The 20,763-nt window shown below is 47.3% G+C and overlaps 1 protein-coding gene across 2 annotated transcripts; it reads left to right on the top strand.

Moving 5' to 3' along the window:
• The first annotated feature begins 13 nt into the window (after positions 1-13).
• Positions 14-20,606, top strand: nup98 (nucleoporin 98 and 96 precursor). Of its 2 annotated transcripts, none has more exons than XM_058627749.1 (35): positions 14-166; positions 1,798-1,911; positions 2,965-3,063; positions 3,443-3,628; positions 3,787-3,932; positions 4,177-4,284; positions 4,377-4,560; positions 5,241-5,407; positions 5,490-5,630; positions 6,346-6,484; positions 6,577-6,669; positions 6,766-6,906; positions 6,987-7,120; positions 7,236-7,423; positions 7,570-7,686; positions 8,170-8,359; positions 8,447-8,546; positions 8,687-8,800; positions 8,875-9,013; positions 9,150-9,327; positions 9,831-9,992; positions 10,585-10,830; positions 10,917-11,049; positions 11,313-11,566; positions 11,653-11,837; positions 11,921-12,183; positions 12,259-12,534; positions 12,613-12,770; positions 13,262-13,405; positions 14,347-14,492; positions 14,785-15,006; positions 15,645-15,886; positions 19,192-19,346; positions 19,436-19,547; positions 19,756-20,606. In XM_058627749.1, the coding sequence occupies exons 2-35, from the start codon at positions 1,833-1,835 to the stop codon at positions 19,956-19,958; spliced, it is 5,544 nt and encodes a 1,847-aa protein (XP_058483732.1). In that variant the 5' UTR covers positions 14-166; positions 1,798-1,832; the 3' UTR covers positions 19,959-20,606. The 2 variants fall into 2 exon arrangements, with proteins under 2 accessions (XP_058483732.1, XP_058483731.1); XM_058627748.1 differs by having other exon boundaries at positions 6,763-6,906.
• Positions 20,607-20,763: the final 157 nt, after the last annotated feature.

Here is a 20,763-nt window from a genome sequence, read left to right as displayed (position 1 = left end):
AGAACGTGCATAGCGACGTCGCCGAGTTTTCCCTCCTCGCTGACTCGAGGCTCAGACTTCGTGGATGTTTACGTGGAAAAACCCTCATAATTTGTACACATTTCGTCTCGGAGTCTCCTAACATTCCACGGAGAGGCGAGGAACGGAGCGAGTGATATAGTTGAAGGTGAGTGTGTGTGAAAGCGGCCGCCATTTTCTGCCTGTGTGGACGTTGTTATGCTAATGTAGCGCGGCTACGTAGTTAGCGGCCGAGGCTAGGCGGCTAACGTTAGCGTGACAGATAAGGGGGACGTTGAACAGCGCCGATCGGTATTTTCTGATTATTTTCTGTGACAAAATGCGTGACATTATCGTCAGTAGTTGTGTATATGTGTGTGCATTAACCGTGTCTCACCGATGAATCTTTTACAGGTGCGTTAGCCGCACAGCTAACGTGTAGTTAGCAGAAGCGGAAACCATCGCGCCGCCGCTGCGTGTTGAGGCTTCATATCCGGTCTGGTCCGGTCCGGTCCACTCCGGTGTCCTGTGCAGTTTGGTTTCCCTGCGCGTGCACGCTTCATGTACACGAGTCTCAGTCTGCAGATCCTCAACACATCCTCAGGCCATGGAAACTGCTCGAAACGCAAACGAACCCGTATTTGTGGTTTTGAAAGTGTTTTACTACCGTGAACGCGACGTCGTTCAGGAAATGTCTCCTTAAAACGCTGTAGTACACACGCCAGGCCTGTAAGTGGCGCTCTATCGCTACACAGAGACCCTACACCCGTCATTGATATTATAATAATAATAATAATAACACTCAACTCTACTCTTTCAACTTCTTCATCAGTGATGTGACAGCACCTGGTATCAGGTGTTATTTTAATACCTTCTCTGACGAGGTTCCGAGTTTACTGATTGGTCAGAGAGTGTCGTCAGTGCAAGAGTCATGAGCACGAAAAAACAAAAAAAAAACTGCATATTCAGCTACACACATTTCTGTGTGGGTGGCCCATTTTCGTGGATTTTGTTAGTAACTATTTTAGCGGCTGGCTTTGATCTATAACGACTGATGACGTCAGAGATAAAAGGAAGGAGTAGAACAGTCTGGGCACAACTACTTCTAAACGGCACATGTATGAGGTGTTCATTTAATTGTGTGTGACGCTGATTGAGGAGTTGCACCTTTTTAATTTAGGTCATTAGAGCAGTGGGTGGCAGCAGTTCCACTAAAATATAAGCCTGTCGTGTTTCCACCGAGTTTTTGGTTTGGTCCAAAAAGAACTGGTCTCAACCGCTTCATCCTTAAACTAAATAAACATGAAACTTTTTGGGTTAGCATAAAGAAATCAATTGATTTAAGTCCACTAGGTGGTGCCAAGTGCTCAATCTCACGAGGACTGCTGTGTGAGTATATCACAATTATGATTTCGCAAATACTCAGCATTTTGCAATGACGTGATAATATTGTATGGTGACTTAAAAATTGTGATTAAAAAAATCCTGTTGTGGCGATTCCCACAGAGTAAAATGGAATGGTATGGCCTCCACCCACAACACTTGGCTGATTGGGTGACAGCAAAAACGTCACTCCCTCCGAATCGGTGTAAATATCCCATGGAAGTCGAGGCAAATGCCTGCATTCTATTCTCATACAAAGCTTCGTCTTTAGCGTACGATTATTTCAAATAAAAATATGTTTGGTTTTCTTTAGACTGAGCATTGTTCATCCAGAGTGACGCTGCTACTTGAGTCGTGCTGTTTAAAAAAAAAAAAAAAAAGTTTTCACATTGTGCGTCTATGTTTGTTTGTCTCCAGGCAGAAGTCGTGTGACGTCCTGCTTGCAGGGCAACATGTTCAACAAGTCATTTGGGACACCGTTCAGTGGAGGGACGGGCGGCTTCGGCAACACGTCCACCTTCGGACAGCAAAGTGAGTGTCTTTGGTTTATTTCACTTGCTTTGTTTTAATAAAAAGCTGACAGCGTCTCCTCGCTAAAGTTTTAGCGAGGGCAAACTTGGGCAGGAGTTACCTGGCCGAAGAAGAGGGAGTTTACAAGCGTGATAATGGCGGAGACGGCGACATTGAGAGATGCTCCATCCACGTTCAATACATATAGCACTTTTCCACTTTAAAGTTATAGCACAGCTTGGCTCTATTCTTTTTTCCTTTTCTTTTCCATCAGTGATCGTACCTGATACTAAAATGTGACATCAACAGACTGCCGGTCAGAGAGTGTCGTCACTGGAAGAAGAGTCATGAGCGCGACGTTTGAAACAGTCCCTTGATTAATTTATTGTTACTACATTTTGACAATCGATTAAATTTGAACAAGTTTACTGATTTTTACGCCTCTTAAATGTGAATATTTTCTGGTTTCTTTGCTCCATACGACAAAGAAATCATTAAAACTGAACCATTCTGAAAACATCATCATTTCCAGGTTTGAGAGGGAAGGATCAACATTTCATGACAAAATGTCGATAAAAATCGACAAATTAATCAATTATAGAAAATAATAGTTAGCTACAATCCTACACGAATAATGCTGAACTGTAGATCAAAGTCAAAAAGGCTTATGTTCCCGAAAACATGAGTTAATCTCCAACATTTAGTGAAGGAAATTCTAATGATTCAGTTACACCCAAAACAACTGCTTTACAAGTCACTAGTTTGTGTCCCACCACAGTTTCACAGTGTCACACCAGTTTCTATGATGACCCAGACCGTGTAGTCGAGCCGTGCTTAAACTGTAGAGTGGAAAAACGCCAGTAGACTTCATGCACTATGTTGTGAATAGAGAAATCCTGAACTCCAATTTCACAGAGGTTAGACAGATATCGGGATGGTATAGTCTTGAATTGAATTGATTATCACAGAATATTATTGGTGTCCTGGACCATCTCGTCTCGTGAGATACGCTGTGATTCACACCTCTAGTCAGCGTTGCGTCGTACTGTCCTCATGTGAAGTGTGTTTCTGCAGACGCTGGCTTTGGGACGACCGGAGGCTTTGGAGCGGCCGGAGGCTTTGGGGCGACCGCCAACACTGGAGGACTGTTCGGTACCACACAGAATAAACCAGGTGGGTCAGCTCTCGTCTCATTTCCTCCATTTAAATTTCACATAATCTCCTGTTCACTCAATGTTAGCTGAAATGGACTTGGATTTTTTTAGGACCATTTTTGCTTTTTCAGCGTAATTTTTTCCTTTCACATGCGCTTTGATCAAACCTTTGAGCACACCCAGCAAACAATTGCTCGACAATCGAGATCGTGACGGCCCTAATAACTGAAGTGAAAGAGTTAACAAATACGTAATGTTCCTTTTAAGTCACATGACCTGTAGCTAAAAAATATTTAAGTAAAGGGTAGCCAGACAGGCTGGGACCAGGTCGAGATCGCGTCCTGCCCTTCTTGGCCGCTCCACACACTGACAAACATGGTTCATTTTTGTTCTTTCAGGTGGTCTGTTTGGGTCCAATACCTTCAGCCAGCCGGCGACATCCTCCACCAGCACAGGCTTTGGTTTTGGTGCAGCGAGTGGTACGTCCACCAGTCTGTTTGGAAACACTGGAACTGGCACAACCGGTGGACTCTTCTCCCAGACCAACAATGCCTTCGGTGCCAACAAACCCACGTCTTTTGGAAGTAAGATCCCCAACGTTTTATTTACAGATGGGAATGGATCATTCACAATGACCCGTTTCCCCCTCAGTTTCCAAATGGTTGTAAATTTCCCTCCTGCAGTTATGGCCGTTTTGATGTATTTATCTGATGATGTGTCCTGCTCGTCTTGTGTCTTCCAGGCTTCGGGACAAGCACCAGCAGTGGCGGGGGCTTATTTGGGGCGACCAACACCGCCTCTAACCCATTTGGCGGGACAAACTCCCTGTTCGGGGGCTCTGGGTTCTCGCAGGCCGCACAGCAGCCGGGAACAACCGTTAAATTCAATGTCAGTAGCGATTGTTTGCATAATGAGTAATGTGTCGGTTATTATCTCGACGGCTCGATTAGTTTGGTCCATAAGATGCCGGAAAAATGTTGTTCCTCAAACCTGGAAGGTTTTTAAATGCCAAAGGGACGTTAACCAGTGTGGCAGATTCTCCCTGTTTCCAATCCTGAGGAGAGCTCTGTGTTTGTCTTGTTGTATGAAGTATTTTTACACTGGTTTTTTTTGTTTGTTTTTTTTAATTCAGCCTCCAACAGGAAGTGACACGATGGTGAAAGCTGGCGTGACCACGAGCATCAACACCAAGCACCAGTGCATCACAGCCATGAAGGAGTATGAGAACAAATCACTGGAGGTGAGTTAGACCACGGCGACGCACTGACCAACTCCAGTTGTCGTAAGTGTCTGATGTGAGCTCTGGTGGTGATTGTTGTTCTTCTTCTGCAGGAGTTGAGACTGGAGGACTACCAGGCAGGAAGGAAGGGCCCCACCAATCCGATGGCGCCTGCCACCGGCGGCTTGTTTGGTACAGCAACAGCCACGTCCAGCGCCACCCCGGGCCTGTTTGGTGCCACGGCCCCAAACACCAGCTTCTCCTTCGGACAGAACCAGAAGACCACATTTGGAGCAGGTATGTTGGACGGTTCCAGGTTTTCTGATTTGTGGTTGTGAGCGTCCCCTTGTTGCTGTGAACCAGCCTGAGATGGGTTAGCTGTTGGTGAACACATGCGAGCATTAACAGTGTCAACACTTGAAACTGAATTTTCATTCTCCCATACCAAAGTCCATAGAGAAAATCAGTGATTTTAGCTTGCAGGGACACAGGAGCTGTTGGTCTACTGCTGCCTCGTGTGGTCACGTTGTGTAACTGAAGTAAATAAGAATGAAGGTTTTTTTTTTTAATGCCTGAAATGACAAAATAAGACATTTGAACTTAGTAATGGAGGGAGCAGTGGATCAACAACTCCTCTGTACTGTGACGTTAAAATCAAAAATTCTTGATGGGCTTTGGTGTGGGAGAGTGAGTCGTTTACACAGCATCACAAAAATCAACTTCCTGTCCCACAAGTCTTTTATAGTAGCAAAACACAGCAGTGAACATACAGACTGGTTTCTACTGCAGGGGGCGCTCACTGCGTGTCAGTACCTTCATAGAATCACACTTACAAACACCTCAACTTACTCTTGATGTCAGCAGTGCGTCATGTTTGTGTCTTTTTTCTATCAGTATTTTCTCATGACATCCCAGCAACTTTGTGTTAGTTCCTGTTTACTTTGGTAAAGTAACACAGACTGTGTTTGTCTCTCCAGCGCCGGCCACGGGCTTTGGAAACGCCACGGGCAGCATGTTCGGACAGCCGAGTCAGCAACAAGCCGGCAGCTTCTTCAAGCCGTTTGGTCAGACCACCACCGCCCAGAACACCGGCTTCTCCTTCGGCAACACCAACACCATGGGCCAGGCCAACACCAGCAGCATGGTGAGTCCGCCGGTGTCTTGGACACAGGAAGAGAGGCCGCATCGTGTTTCTCTCATGTCTGACGCCGCCGTCATCTTCTCAGGGTCTGTTTGGAAACACGGCAGCGTCTCAGGCGGGCGGCTTGTTTGGCGCCGCGCAGACCGCCAGCACTGCCACTGGCTTTGGCACCGGCACCGGACTGTTCGGACAAACCAACCCCGGGTTTGGAACCGCTGGCACACAGGTATGAATGACGTGAACTGTTGTTTTAAAATGGGACACATGAAAAATAGGGCTTGAGTTTATGTTCCTTAAATGTGAATAAGTTCTGGTTTCTTTGCTCCAACTGACAAAGAAATCATTAAAACTGAACATCATATCCAGGGTAAGACAACATAGATCCACATTTTATGGACCAAACAAGTACTCGGTTAATCGAGAAAGTCATCAAGTTTTTGAATTCGAATTCTTCATACTTTGTTTTGGTCATAAATAAAAGTGTGCACAATACTGCAGTAATGTGCTGTCAAGTCATCTGGTTAAGGGGAAATCTAAATGGTGTAGGAGTTCTTACCCAGTACCCAGCTCTGGTTTAAGTGTGACTTTATATTTTCACTGTTATTCTGTATTTTTCATGCTTTTATACTCTCGGTTTTTCCTTCAGAATCAGTATTATTTTTGTTAATTCTGACTAAAATACCATTTAGTTTTACTCATATTTAGATGTTTTACATTGATACAGTGAAATACTGCCAAACTATATCACCTTTGAGACGCCAATTATCAGATTTCTTTTTTTGAATATAATAAGTTTTAACTGATTTTACAAAAACATTAAACTTTTAGTGTGACTTTTGTCCAGGTAACAGAAAACTGTGACCTCATGGTCACGTGCTAACGGCAGAGGGCAGCGTTCTCGTCAGATTAATGTGATTCTGTTTTATTTTTTAAATTTGCAGCCAAGTTTATTTGGGAATAAGACGGCCGGGTTTGGCACCACCACCACCAGTGCTCCGTCTTTCGGCACCGGCGCCGGGCTCTTTGGAACAAACAAACCCGCACTGACGCTGGGACCCGGCACCAACACCTCCACCTTTGGTGAGTCAAGTTTCAAACTAAGCCCCTGCTCTGAGGGTAACCAATGGCAACAACAACACCATCTCACTCTGCGCTGGTATGTCCTGGTGCAGGTTTTGGCGCGGCCGCTGCTGGAGGGAGTCTGTTTGGGAATAAGCCGGCCACCGGAGGACTGGGAACCGGACTGGGAACCAGCTTTGGAACAGGTGAACACGGGAACCACGACTCAGCACGTGTCCGTAGAGACACATGATGGTTCTGTCACAAATGTGCTAACTCAAAGCGATGTGTGTGTTCAGCAGTGGGCACCGGGCAAACGTCTCTGTTCGGAAACAACCAGAACAAACTGGGCACGACGCTCGGAGGCATCGGAGCGTTCGGAACGGCCGGATTCAACACCGGAACCAGCAGCCTGGGCTTCGGGGCTCCGCAGCAGCCCGTCGGTCAGTGTTCACTCTGTCACACCTGAGCGTGAACAGTTTTCTGGTGCTTCCTGTCTGATGTGTTTTTTTTTTTTCTGTAGCTCTCACAGATCCAAACGCAGCGGCCGCCCAGCAGGCAGCGCTCCAGCAGCAGCTCAGCGTTCTGGCTTATTCACCGTATGGCGACTCGCCACTCTTTAGAAACCCACTGTCAGACCCCAAAAAGAAAGAGGAGGTGAGAGGTCACTGTGACTCTGCACGTTGCAGTTGCAATATCGAGTTTAGTTCCAGTTGTGTTTGTGGCTCTGCCGGTTCTCCGTCCACAGTGTCTTCTCGTCTTCTCCTCACAGCGTCTGAAACCAACCAACCCCTCGGCCCAAAAGGCTCTGACCACGCCCACACACTACAGGCTGACCCCGCGGCCTGCGACCAGGGTCCGCCCCAAGTCGCTGTCGTCGTCCAGCTCCTCCAAGTCGCAGTTGTTTGACGGTTTGGACGACGATGAGCCGTCGCTCACCAACGGAGCCTTCATACCGAGGTACCGACCGTCGTCCGCTGCTGCCTTCACCTCCACTGATGTTGACGTGTGTGTTCCACGTGTGGTGGTAACTGTGTGCGTGTGTGTGTGTGTGTGTGTGTGTGTGTGCGTGTGTGTGTGTGCGTGCGTGCGCGCGCGATCTACAGGAAAAGCATCAAGAAGCTGGTGCTGAAGAACCTGAACAGCAGTCAATACAACAGTCAGACAGAGACGGAGACAGACGACCTGGCTTCACCATCAGAGTATCCACAGAATGGCCACAGGTACACACACACACACACACACACACACACAGCATCGGTTGTGTTTCATTCAGCAACAAATTGTAGCCACTTAACAAAAGACTCACCTATGGAAACTGACGTTTGTAAACCACTCACTCTCACACACCTAAGTCCATAGAGAAAATCAGTGATTTTAGCTTGCGGGGACACAGGAGCTGCTGGTCCACTGCTACCTCGAGTGGTCACTTTCTGTCACTGAGCTAAATCCAAATAAAATACTTTAAATGCCAAAGTGACAAAATAAGACATTTGGACTCAGTGATGGAGGCAGCAGTGGATCAACGACTCCTGTGTGCTGTGATGTTAAAATCACTGATTTTTTTCTATGGACTTTGGTGTGGAAGAAAAACTTCAGTTTCATGTTTGTCTAACAGTGAGATAAAGACGTGAACGTGTTCTTCGCGAGTCTTGTTAGTATTTATTTTTTGCTGGTGACAACTCATCTTGTTCTCCTCGTGGCAGCCTTGTCCAGGAGGAGGAGGAGCTTAGGGAGCTGGCAGGCTCCAGAGGCGGCCGAGGGGACGACCACGAGGTCACCCAGTTCTATGTAAACCCCATCGCCAAGCCCATCCCACAGGGCCGTACACAGAGCAGCCTGCAGGACACCATCAGTGACCTCAACATGCACAAAGCAGCCAGGAACGGTCTGGAGGTGAGAAACGTCTCATCGTTACAGTTCTCACACAAACGAGTGCAAACGCATTTTTAGCAGTTTGATTGTTGTCTTTAAACTCCTCAGCTGAGCAGCGACGACGTGTCGGCGTCTCTGGGGGAGGAGTCTCTGCAGGAGGACAGAGAGGAGGAGCAGCAGGAGGCGCAGCAGTCTCCTCACCCTGCAGGTGAGAGACAAACCCTTTCACCAGCTCTGCCATGATAAATGTTAAACAGTCACACCATCGCTGCCTTGATCTGACGAGAATGTGACAGACAAAGCAAGAGAAGTGGAATTATGACACTGGTTTGGTTTTCTGTCTTTCAGGCGTCGTCCTCAACCGTCTGGGTTATTACACCATCCCCTCCATGAAGGATCTGGCCGACATGGTGGATGAGAGCGGCGAGTGCGCGGTGGAGAACTTCACCGTCGGCAGGAAAGGTAACGGCTTCTCTCTCCTCTGTTTGACTGAAGGCGACGAGAACAAAGCTTCACGCTCTGATTTGCTCCCACAGGTTACGGCTCCATCTTCTTCCCCGGCGAGGTGAATGTCACGGGTCTCAACCTGGACGAGATCGTCTTCTTCAGACGCAAGGAGGTCATCGTGTACCCGGACGACAAGAACAAGCCTCCTGAGGGGGAGGGGCTGAACAGGTGAGGCTGAGACCAAACTCATACATAAACTGAGATATTAGATGACAGATTGCAGCCCTAAACCGCCACACGAGCAGCTGTGGTGCGATGTTGGTCAGTTCCCGCCGTCATGGCGCGCTGTCTTTTGTATCCGCAGGCGCGCAGAGGTGACCTTGGACGGCGTTTGGCCGAACGACAAGACGTCGTGCACACAGATCAGGAGCCCGGAGCGTCTGTCCGACATGAACTATGAAGGCCGCCTGGAAAAAGCCTCGCGGAAACAGGGCGCGCGTTTCCTGGAGTACAGACCTGAGACGGGATCCTGGGTGTTTGAGGTCAGTCTCTGCCGAGTCTGGGCCTTTTGCCACTGACCCCTATTTGACTCCACCCCCCCTCGCACCTCCTCCTCTCTCAGAAAACAACAAACTACTCACCCTGTCTTGTGTCTTACTAACTCCTCCCCCCTCCTCTCTTTGGCCCAACTGACTCCTCCCCATCCTCTCTCAGGTGTACACTACTCCCTCTCCTCTCTCTGAAGGAATGGACTGCTCCCCCCTCTCTAGGGACTAACTAACTCCTCCCTCTCCTTGCTTTTATGTAATTGACTCCTCTTCTTTCAGATGTAAGTGGCCCCTCCTCTCTCAGGCCTGACTACTCCTCCCCCTTTCTCTTCCTCAAGTGTTTTTGGCTCCTCCTTCACTCCCCATCCTCTTCCTCATGTGTTTTTGGCTCCTCCTTCACTCCCCATCCTTTCTCAGGTGTATTTGACTCCTCCCCCTCGCTCCCCCTACTTTCTTAGGTCCAACTGACTCCTCCTCCTCTTCTCTCTCTCTCTCAGGTGGCCCACTTTTCCAAATATGGCCTCCAGGACTCTGACGAGGATGAGGACGTTCCGCTCAAAACCGACCCCAAGAAGCTCAAGACCATGATGTCACTTCCTCCCTCCAAGCTGCAGCAGCAACTCTCCCCCAGCCAGCAGCAGGTGGCGCCACAGGCTCAGGTAGAGCAGCCTGCACCCATCCACACTCCTCTTCATCCTGCTCGTCCTCTCTGACACTTCTGAAAGGATCATGAACGAGTTCCAGGGCAGCGTATGATTGGTTGATTAGTTCACGGCGTCACTTCTCAGCCTGCAATCACACTTTGTTTTTTGTTTTTAACTCAAAATCTTTTTTATTATTATTAGTGTTTTTATAGGGCATAGAAAAGTTAAAGGTTGAGGAATTATTTATCAGGGAACATTTTTAAAGACTCTAAACTCCTTTGTGACGTGTGTCTGTGTACTCACTTTAAAAACTGTAAGTCATTCATGAAAATAAAGACAAACAGGATTGTGTTCAAGCTTTGGTCTGTGTGTGTTTGGAAACCATGGTAACCGTGTTCACATGTCAGAAAACAGACCAACACAGTTTTAATGATTTCTATTCTCATTAAATATTCTCATTTCAGAAGCTGAAAAATCACCTAATAAATCGATTGTCATAATAGTGGACGATTAATAATTGAGTAATTGTTTCAGCCCGAGCTAGTTTAGTTAATAAGCTCTGCCCACCCCCCGTGGCTTATAACTGCTGTTGTGTGTGTGCTTTCAGTCCACTGTTGCCGTGGATGCTCCTGGGGGCGTGGTCGAGCTGGACAGCGACATGGCCGACATCACACAGAGCTTCCTGCCAGAAAGGCTGCTTGGAGGGAAGGAGGACGGCGGCGACCTGCCGGCGGGCGAGCTGTCAGACACGATGAGCGAGAAGCTCGGAGGTTGGATCTCTGCCGAGCACGACAGCATCTCGGCGTCTGGCCACATGGCGACTGCGCTGGGCATCAACCCACACACCCTGCAGGTACAGAGTCGGGGAAGTGCGTGCGTCACCGTGATGTCACCGCAACTCGCTCCTCAAACGCCGCGTGTCTCTCTCTCTGTGTGCAGATCATGAAGGCGTCTCTGTTCGTCGAGGACGAGGAGGAGAGCGACATGTTTCAGGACCGAGGAGCAGTGAAGGTCGCTGCCGACGTCTCATCTCCTCGCCTTGTGAAGCCGGGAGCTCAGAGCCGACCCTCTGGTACCAAACTCTGTCCTGCCTCATTGATCTTCATTAGTCCGTTATTATCTGCCAGGTTTTTAATTCACCGCTGCAAAATACCCACGCCATGTTTTCATTGAAAGTACGAGAGAAACCAATGTCGCTCAGAGCTAAAATCACTGATTTTCTCTGTGGACTTTGGTGTGGGAGAGTGAGTGATTTGGAAAAGTCTAACTGAGATAAAAACGTGTTTCTTGATTCAACTAAACCTGAACTATCCCTTTACCCTCCCTTCTCTTTAGTGGGTGGTCTTCTTCAGGCTCGTTTTACCTCGGGCCTCCTCTCTCAGCTCCCAGACTCCCCCCGCCCTCCTCACCCTCCCTCTCTCTCCCGAGCGTCGCCAGCGTTCGGTGACGCCCCCCGCCCTCTGCACTGGGCGGGGCCGGCCCCTTCCTTCCTGCTGCCGCCTAGGACTCCAGAGCCGTCCATCAGGACCGTCGGCGCACGGCGTCTCGGCGGCCCCGTCCCCCTCAAGGAGTCCATCGTCTCAGGGAAGGTCGGTAAAGCCGCCACCGCTTCCGTTAATGCACGACCGCCACAGACGAGCAGAGAGCATCGCTAACGCGCGCGTCTGTTTCACAGGGAGGTTTGTTGATGGACACCGGACTCTTCATGGGGCGGACCTTTCGGGTCGGGTGGGGACCAGGCTGGACGCTGGCGCACTGCGGCGAGCGGCTGAGCTCACCGACCTCCAAACAGCTGGAGCGCCAAGAGCTGACCGCCAGGACGGACTTCAGCTTCCTGCCGAAACCTGCCAGAAATAAACCGTAAGCATGAGGATGTACATGTGTCATGTATATCGGCCCCGAGTGTGGCGAAGTGTGATCACATGTTCACCGGTCTCCCGCAGACTCACTCAGAGTCCGTACAAGGTGGTTCTGGAGCAGCTGGAGGGTCTGGAGCCTCCGATGATGAAGACGAGCGAGGAGGAGGACGATGAGGACAGTCAAGCAGTGCTGCAGCGCCCCCTGGCGATCTGTCTGGAGCACAGCACCATCAGCACCGCAGACGAGTCCTCCTGTCCGCTGGTGCAACCGCAGCCCGGTGTGGCGGCGCTGCACGAGTACGCCAAGTGGATCACAGAGCTGAACGAGCAGCAGGGGGAGGCAGACGGTGAGCGATGCAGGAAGACGCGGCGTCGCCAGGTCCGGAGCAGATTCTCACTCTCTCTCTCTCTCTCCCCTGCAGCTCTGCTGGGTCACTGGGCCGAGGTCTGGACTCTGTGTGAGGCGCTGTGGGGTCAGGTCGGTGCCGCCGATCAGGAGGCCGACCTCGAGACGCCCAGCGACTACGAGCAGCAGCTGGAGAGGCGACAGACCTTCTCAGCGTGGCTGTCACGTGGCGCCACCTGCAGGGTGGAGGAGGAAGTGTCTGTGACGGGCAAGGGCCGCCACACGGAGGCGATCTTCAGCTACCTGACTGGAAACCGCCTCAGCGAGGCGTGTCGGCTCGCACAGAAAGAAGGTGAGGGGAGAGAACTTGTGTCCAGGGTGAGACTCCGCCTGTGTCAGCTGAGACTAACCACCGGCTGTTTGTCCTCAGGTGACCACCGTCTGTCCCTGCTGCTGTCTCAGGCCATGGGCTCCCAGTATTGCCGCGAGCTGCTGGGGCTGCAGCTTGCCGACTGGAACCGCATGCAGACGGACTGCTACCTGCCCGAGGAGCGACTGCGCATCTTCACGCTGCTCGCGGGAAAACCGGTATGTCTGTGTTTGGACTGAATCTGATCGTTTTTGAACTTTCTACATATCACAAACGGTCTAAGAGTTACGGTGATGAGACGTACGCGTGACTAACCCTGTCTGTGACGACACGACGGTAACGCAAGGTTTAAATCACTGTTAATCATTCACAGTATGGACATTTTTTTGGGCAGTGACCGTTTGTGTGCAACAATAAATCAATTACGAGATAAAATTAACCTCGTTTCTGTGATTTTTCAGCTTCTTAAATGTGGATATGTTCTGGTTTCTTTGCTCCATAGAAACAAAGAAATCATTCAAACTGAATTATTTTTAGCTTGTGGACAAAAACAAAGACATTTCACAAATTTCTTTGTTTCCAGGTTTGACAAAAACTGATTTTATGGACCAAAAACTGCTGTATTGGATTAATGGAGAAAATAACCGGCAGCTCTGTCTGTGATGTGTGTGTGTGTGTGTGTGACGCGTCCGTCCGTCTGTCTCTGCAGGTGTGGCAGTCGTCAGACGACTCTGTGGTGAACGTTTGCTCTCAGCTGGACTGGAAACGCTGCGTCGCCGTTCACCTGTGGTACATGCTGCCTCCCACCGCCTCCGTGGCCGACGCCCTCGTCAAATATGAAGCTGCGTTCCAGGTTTGTTTGTTCATTAGAATGATGGTTTTATATGTTATTAACAGGTTTTTATATGTTATTACGGCTGCGACGGGTTTCTTAGAACTTTCTCTAGAACTTCTAACATGTGACGTCATCAGGCTGACGGTCACTGAAGAGTCCTGACAGTCAAAGCCAACAATGAGCAACTGTAGATCAAATTAGCAAAGCAAAACTCTAAAATCTCAAGATTAAATTCTGAATCCTCAGATTAGTCAGAACACAGGATTCTGATCCTGATTTAGGTCAGAATTTTCATGATTAGCTTGTGAATCCTGAGATTTATTGCAGATTTCCAAGACTTAATTCAGACTCCTGAGATTCAACGTTGCAATTCGGAGATTTTAAGTCGTCACTGGAACAGTCATGAGATCAGTTAAAAAGATCAATCCCAGATTAAATCACTATTGGCGAATTTCCACAGGCTCTACTTGCCTCGCCACGGCACGATTAGGTTGCATCTCCACTACACTGTGTGGGACGTCTCTTCCTGTGACGGGACTCTGGCCAGTCAGTGGCCGGCAGTCTGACCAATCATCGCATAGTACCTGCTTAAGCACGCTTGGAACCTCGCAGGAGCAGGTACTAAAAATAGTACCTGGTACTATGCTAGTGGAAACGCTACTTAAACCGTGCCGAGGCGAGTAGAGCCGGTGGAGTTAGCGACAGCACTGCTGAAAGTTCCTGCCGTGACTGTGAAACGGAAACGTGCCATAAATGTTTAGAAATGTGTTTCTCAATTCAAACTCAGCTTGATTCTACCGTGAGGATGAAGGGGCGTGGCCACCAGCCTCACAGTCCATCAGTGTTTGTACAGAACATTCACGTAAAAAGCCAGCCGTGCTCTCTGTCTCCCTCTGTATGTGGCAGTGGTACTGCAGCCTCACTTCTCCACTTCATGTGTCGGTGTGTTCCTCCTGCAGGGCTCCGGTGAGGGAGGGAGGTACGCCTGTGCCCCGCTGCCTCCCTACCTGGAGGCGGAGACAGAGGAGATGGAGGAAGAGGAGGCGGAGTCCAGGCAGCCACTGTACGACCTGTGCTTCCACCTGCTCAAACTCTACAGTGACAGGTAAACCTGTGTGTCATGTCACACTCAGCTTGGGCGCGGTTGTCGTAGAAGCTGCTGTGACGTGGTTTTTAGGTCAAAGCAGTTGTTTTTAGTGTAATCCGGCATGTAACGGCATCTTATTCTTTCGCCATTTTTCTGATATTGTACTCGATTAATCGAGAAAATAAAGGATAGTTTAACCGTGAATGAACGTTAGTTGACTCCAGAGTTAAATGTTTGCGTCCATCCGTCTCCGTCTAGACTCAGGAAGTGTCTGCAGATCTGGATTAATTTCCTGTGTGTGTGTCCACAGACACTACAGCCTGCAGCAGCTGCTCGATCCTCTCGCCGTCACCTGGGAGCGGCTGGACTATCGCCTGAGCTGGCACCTGTGGGGCGTCCTGCAGGCGCTGCACTACACTCACCTGAGCGCCTCGCGGCAGGGACTGCTCCACGCCAGCTACGCTGCTCAGCTGGAGAGCGCCGGACTGTGGCACATGGCCATCTTCATCCTGCTGCACATCCCCGACCACACGTACGTCCACGGCGTCCAGACGCGACGTTTGTCCAAGGAAAAAAAACGATGAGACATTTAAAACTCATTGTCACTTTGGGGAAAAGAGCGGAAGACTTAAAAAATAAGTCCACGATATCTACAGAACACGAAGACAGACTTTTCCAGTCCAGTCAAGTTAGTAAAACCACTCACTCTCTCACACCAAACCCCACAGAGAAAATCAGTGATTTTAGCTCACAGGGACACAGGAGCTGCTGGTCTACTGCTGCCTCGTGTGGTCACTTTGTGTCACTGAGGTCAATCTGAACAAGGGTTTTAAATGCTGAAGTGACAAAATAAGACATTTGAACTTAGTGATGGAGGCAGCAGTGGATCAACAACTCCTGTTTGCTGTGATGTTAAAATCACTGATTTTCTCTATGGGGTTTGGTGTGGGAGAGTGAGCGGTTTACAAACCTTATTTCCTGTTGGAAAAGTCTGTCTCACAGTGAGATAAAGTTCGTAAAAATGTTCTTAAGTCATTTTCTCAGAGTTCCGACGACAAATGGAACGCATTAATTCAGTGAACTATCCCTTAAATGTCTGAGAGATAATCGTAATAGATGATTGATCACTGAGATAATTCAGCAGTAAAAACCTATTTTCTCTCTCTTCAGTCAGCGGGAGCGAGCGGTGCGGGACATGTTGACCCTCCACTGCCCCCTGCAGGAGACGGACGAGTCTGCGCGGAGGGAGCGCTTCCTGACCGAGAGGCTGCTGGTCCCAGAGCAGTGGATCCACGAGGCCAAGGCCACCAGAGCCCGCCGCGACGGGGACAGACACCAGGAGGCACTGCACCTGTACCGTGCCGGATTCTGGAACCAGTGTCACCGGCTGCTGATCCAACACTTGGCCTCAGGTCCGCCTGCGCCCCCTGCTGTCTGTCATTTATACTCACACACTCAGACGCTAGTTGGCATCGATAACATTTGTTTTACTGTGCGTCACCGTGGTTACGTATAAAAGACTGAATTAGCTAATTCCTCACTTGACTTATTTGTGCACTTAAAATCCATCAAATGTCCTCTCTTTCTAAATCATAAATGTTTGTCTCTCAGATTGTTGCGTTGTTTAAATCTAACGTTGTCTCGTGTCTCTCAGATTGTTGTTTTACATCTAACGTCGTCTCGTGTCTCTCAGATTCTTGTTTTAAATCTAACGCCGTCTCGTGTCTCTTAGATTGTTGTTTTAAATGTAACGTCGTCTCGTGTCTCTTAGATTGTTGTTTTAAATCTAACGTCGTCTCGTGTCTCTTAGATTGTTGTTTTAAATGTAACGTCGTCTCGTGTCTCTTAGATTGTTGTTTTAAATGTAACGTCGTCTCGTGTCTCTCAGATTGTTGTTTTAAATCTAACGCCGTCTCGTGTCTCTCAGATTGTTGTTTTAAATGTAACGTCGTCTCGTGTCTCTCAGATTGTTGTTTTAAATCTAACGCCGTCTCGTGTCTCTCAGATTGTTGTTTTAAATGTAACGTCGTCTCGTGTCTCTTAGATTGTTGTTTTAAATGTAACGTCGTCTCGTGTCTCTTAGATTGTTGTTTTAAATGTAACGTCGTCTCGTGTCTCTTAGATTGTTGTTTTAAATGTAACGTCGTCTCGTGTCTCTTAGATTGTTGTTTTAAATGTAACGCCGTCTCGTGTCTCTTAGATTGTTGTTTTAAATGTAACGCCGTCTCGTGTCTCTCAGATTGTTGTTTTAAATGTAACGTCGTCTCGTGTCTCTCAGATTGTTGTTTTAAATGTAACGTCGTCTCGTGTCTCTTAGATTGTTGTTTTAAATGTAACGTCGTCTCGTGTCTCTCAGATTGTTGTTTTAAATCTAACGTCGTCTCGTGTCTCTCAGATTGTTGTTTTAAATCTAACGTCGTCTCGTGTCTCTCAGATTGTTGTTTTAAATCTAACGCCGTCTCGTGTCTCTCAGATTGTTGTTTTAAATCTAACGTCGTCTCGTGTCTCTTAGATTGTTGTTTTAAATGTAACGTCGTCTCGTGTCTCTTAGATTGTTGTTTTAAATGTAACGTCGTCTCGTGTCTCTTAGATTGTTGTTTTAAATGTAACGTCGTCTCGTGTCTCTCAGATTGTTGTTTTAAATCTAACGCCGTCTCGTGTCTCTCAGATTGTTGTTTTAAATCTAACGTCGTCTCGTGTCTCTCAGATTGTTGTTTTAAATGTAACGTCGTCTCGTGTCTCTTAGATTGTTGTTTTAAATGTAACGTCGTCTCGTGTCTCTTAGATTGTTGTTTTAAATGTAACGTCGTCTCGTGTCTCTTAGATTGTTGTTTTAAATGTAACGTCGTCTCGTGTCTCTCAGATTGTTGTTTTAAATCTAACGCCGTCTCGTGTCTCTTAGATTGTTGTTTTAAATGTAACATCGTCTCGTGTCTCTTAGATTGTTGTTTTAAATCTAACGCCGTCTCGTGTCTCTTAGATTGTTGTTTTAAATGTAACGTCGTCTCGTGTCTCTTAGATTGTTGTTTTAAATCTAACGTCGTCTCGTGTCTCTTAGATTGTTGTTTTAAATGTAACGTCGTCTCGTGTCTCTTAGATTGTTGTTTTAAATGTAACGTCGTCTCGTGTCTCTCAGATTGTTGTTTTAAATCTAACGCCGTCTCGTGTCTCTCAGATTGTTGTTTTAAATGTAACGTCGTCTCGTGTCTCTCAGATTGTTGTTTTAAATCTAACGCCGTCTCGTGTCTCTCAGATTGTTGTTTTAAATGTAACGTCGTCTCGTGTCTCTTAGATTGTTGTTTTAAATGTAACGTCGTCTCGTGTCTCTCAGATTGTTGTTTTAAATCTAACGCCGTCTCGTGTCTCTCAGATTGTTGTTTTAAATGTAACGTCGTCTCGTGTCTCTCAGATTGTTGTTTTAAATCTAACGCCGTCTCGTGTCTCTCAGATTGTTGTTTTAAATCTAACGCCGTCTCGTGTCTCTCAGATTGTTGTTTTAAATGTAACGTCGTCTCGTGTCTCTTGGATTGTTGTTTTAAATGTAACGTCGTCTCGTGTCTCTTAGATTGTTGTTTTAAATGTAACGTCGTCTCGTGTCTCTTAGATTGTTGTTTTAAATGTAACGTCGTCTCGTGTCTCTTAGATTGTTGTTTTAAATCTAACGCCGTCTCGTGTCTCTCAGATTGTTGTTTTAAATCTAACGCCGTCTCGTGTCTCTCAGATTGTTGTTTTAAATGTAACGTCGTCTCGTGTCTCTCAGATTGTTGTTTTAAATGTAACGTCGTCTCGTGTCTCTTAGATTGTTGTTTTAAATGTAACGTCGTCTCGTGTCTCTTAGATTGTTGTTTTAAATCTAACGTCGTCTCGTGTCTCTCAGATTGTTGTTTTAAATCTAACGTCGTCTCGTGTCTCTCAGATTGTTGTTTTAAATCTAACGTCGTCTCGTGTGTCTCTTAGATTGTCTCTCAGATTGTTGTGTTTTAAATCTAACCTCGTCTCGTGTCTCTCAGATTGTTGTGTTGCTGTTGTGTTGTTTTAAATCTAACGCCGTCTCGTGTCTCTCAGATTGTTGTGTTGTTTTAAATCTAACCTCGTCTCGTGTCTCTCAGATTGTTGTTTTAAATCTAACGCTGTCTTGTGTCTCTCAGATTGTTGTTTTAAATGTAACGTTGTCTCGTGTCTCTCAGATTGTTGTGTTGCTGTTGTGTTGTTTTAAATCTAACGCTGTCTCGTGTCTCTCAGATTGTTGTTTTAAATCTAACGCTGTCTCGTGTCTCTCAGATTGTTGTTTTAAATGTAACATTGTCTCGTGTCTCTCAGATTGTTGTGTTGCTGTTGTGTTGTTTTAAATCTAACCTCGTCTTGTGTCTCTCAGATTGTTGTGTTTTAAATCTAACCTCGTCTCGTGTCTCTCAGATTGTTGTTTTAAATCTAACGTCGTCTCATGTCTCTCAGATTGTTGTGTTGTTTTAAATCTAACCGCGTCTCGTGTCTCTCAGATTGTTGTTTTAAATCTAACCTCGTCTCGTGTCTCTCAGATTGTTGTGTTGCTGTTGTGTTGTTTTAAATCTAACGCCGTCTCGTGTCTCTCAGATTGTTGTGTTGTTTTAAATCTAACCTCATCTCGTGTCTCTCAGATTGTTGTGTTTTAAATCTAACGTCGTCTCGTGTCTCTCAGATTGTTGTTTTAAATCTAACCGCGTCTCGTGTCTCTCAGATTGCATCATCAACGACAATCAAGACTACCTGCTGGAGTTTGTGGAGGGACTGTCGGTCCCTGAACACAGCGCCACCATCCAGGACTGGGACACTGCAGGAAAAGTTTACCTAGATTATATCAGAGTCATCAAGACACTGCAGGACATACAACAGGTACACTGTGCGTGCGCGTGTGTGTGTGTGTGTGTGCGCGCGCTCAGTGTAATAATGTTTGTTTGTGTGTTTTTCTTGTTCGTGCTCAGATGGTAAACTCTGGTTATGAAGTCGAGCGTCTCTACACAGACGTGACGTCTCTGTGCGGCAGAATTGAACTCCTGCCCTGCAGCACCGCCAGAGACCGCCTCGCCCAATCAGGTGAGACCTCCTCCTCCTTTTTTTGTTTGTTTGTTTGTTCATTTTCACGTTAAAGACGTTTGTGAGTGAAACGGTGATGTAACAAATTTTAAATGTTAAACTAGTTAATGATGATAAACCAGTTTACCAACCTCTGTTTACTCACTACTATAATCTGATAACAAATGTTTAGACCAAACAGCGACTCCGCCCCCTTCTCTCTCTGCAGAAATGGCGAAGCGCGTTGCGAACATCCTGCGCGTGGTCTTGAGTCTCCAGCACGGCGACAGCGCGGCGTCCGACTCCGCCGCAGTGCCACTCGCCCAGCTGGCGCCGCACGTCACCCGTCTGCCGATGCCCGAGGATTACACGCTGGAGGAGCTGAGAGGACTCACGCAGTCGTACCTGAGGCAGCTCGTCGTCGGCCAATGAGAGCGCAGGATGCCGGCGAGAGAGAGACGTTTTTCTGCAGAGATGCAGCAGAAAGAAAGAGGCGGAGCCGTTTCTGCGAAATGACTACGAAGCTGCGACGTTTTCAGGGAAGAATTTCAAAACGTAAACGACGCAAAGAGAAGCCAACAAACGTCGACTGTCTTCGTCGTTGACCGTATTCTTTTGTGTGTTTACGTTGGGAGCGGTCGACTCCCTGGTTTGACCTCTGACCCCAAAGAAAGTGCGGCGTCCTATTTGACCTCTGACCTCAGAGATGAGAGTTTATAACGTTTGTGAATATTAATGACGACTCAGAAGTGAAAACGTGTAAAATGTGCGAGGATCTATTTTTGTAGATTTTTCTGTTTGAATGTAACGTGTGACGTCACCAGATTAACAACAACAATCCAGGTTTTTCTTTGCTTTTCGCAGCACTTAATTTTCTTCATAAGCGAGCAGCCGACAACGATGGCTCGTTTTTATTCTCCACATTTGATTCTTAATAAAACCTTCACTGATTCATTGGAACATTCATTCATGGATCGATTGTCACTTTGCTGATGTTTGTTTTTCTTTCTCCTGTGTGTGTGTGTGTGCTGTCGAATTTGCTGATGTTTTTTTTTTAATAAAGTTGCGCAGAAATAAACAGTTTGGGTTTTTTTTCATGAAATTTGTCGCGATTCAAAAATAATAATCCCACTTTTTTGTTATCTGAATATATTTTATATCAACGGCTACTGATTATGTTCATCGTAATCTCATCAGATTTAATTTCCTCTGCTTTTTTCTGTAATCTGATTATGCA

The sequence above is a fragment of the Solea solea genome, chromosome 4, assembly GCF_958295425.1.
Source record: "Solea solea chromosome 4, fSolSol10.1, whole genome shotgun sequence".
Classification (NCBI taxonomy): Eukaryota; Metazoa; Chordata; class Actinopteri; order Pleuronectiformes; family Soleidae; genus Solea; species Solea solea.
This window is presented reverse-complemented; position numbering and strand designations above follow the sequence as displayed.

Bases quoted from the DNA above. Each gene is read 5' to 3' on its own strand.
- nup98 (XM_058627748.1), top strand. From the start codon at position 1,833: ATGTTCAACAAGTCATTTGGGACACCGTTCAGTGGAGGGACGGGCGGC. The intron at 6,907-6,986 runs GTCAGTGTTCAC...TTTTTTCTGTAG, and splicing joins GGCTCCGCAGCAGCCCGTCG to CTCTCACAGATCCAAACGCA. The intron at 8,801-8,874 runs GTAACGGCTTCT...TTGCTCCCACAG, and splicing joins CTTCACCGTCGGCAGGAAAG to GTTACGGCTCCATCTTCTTC.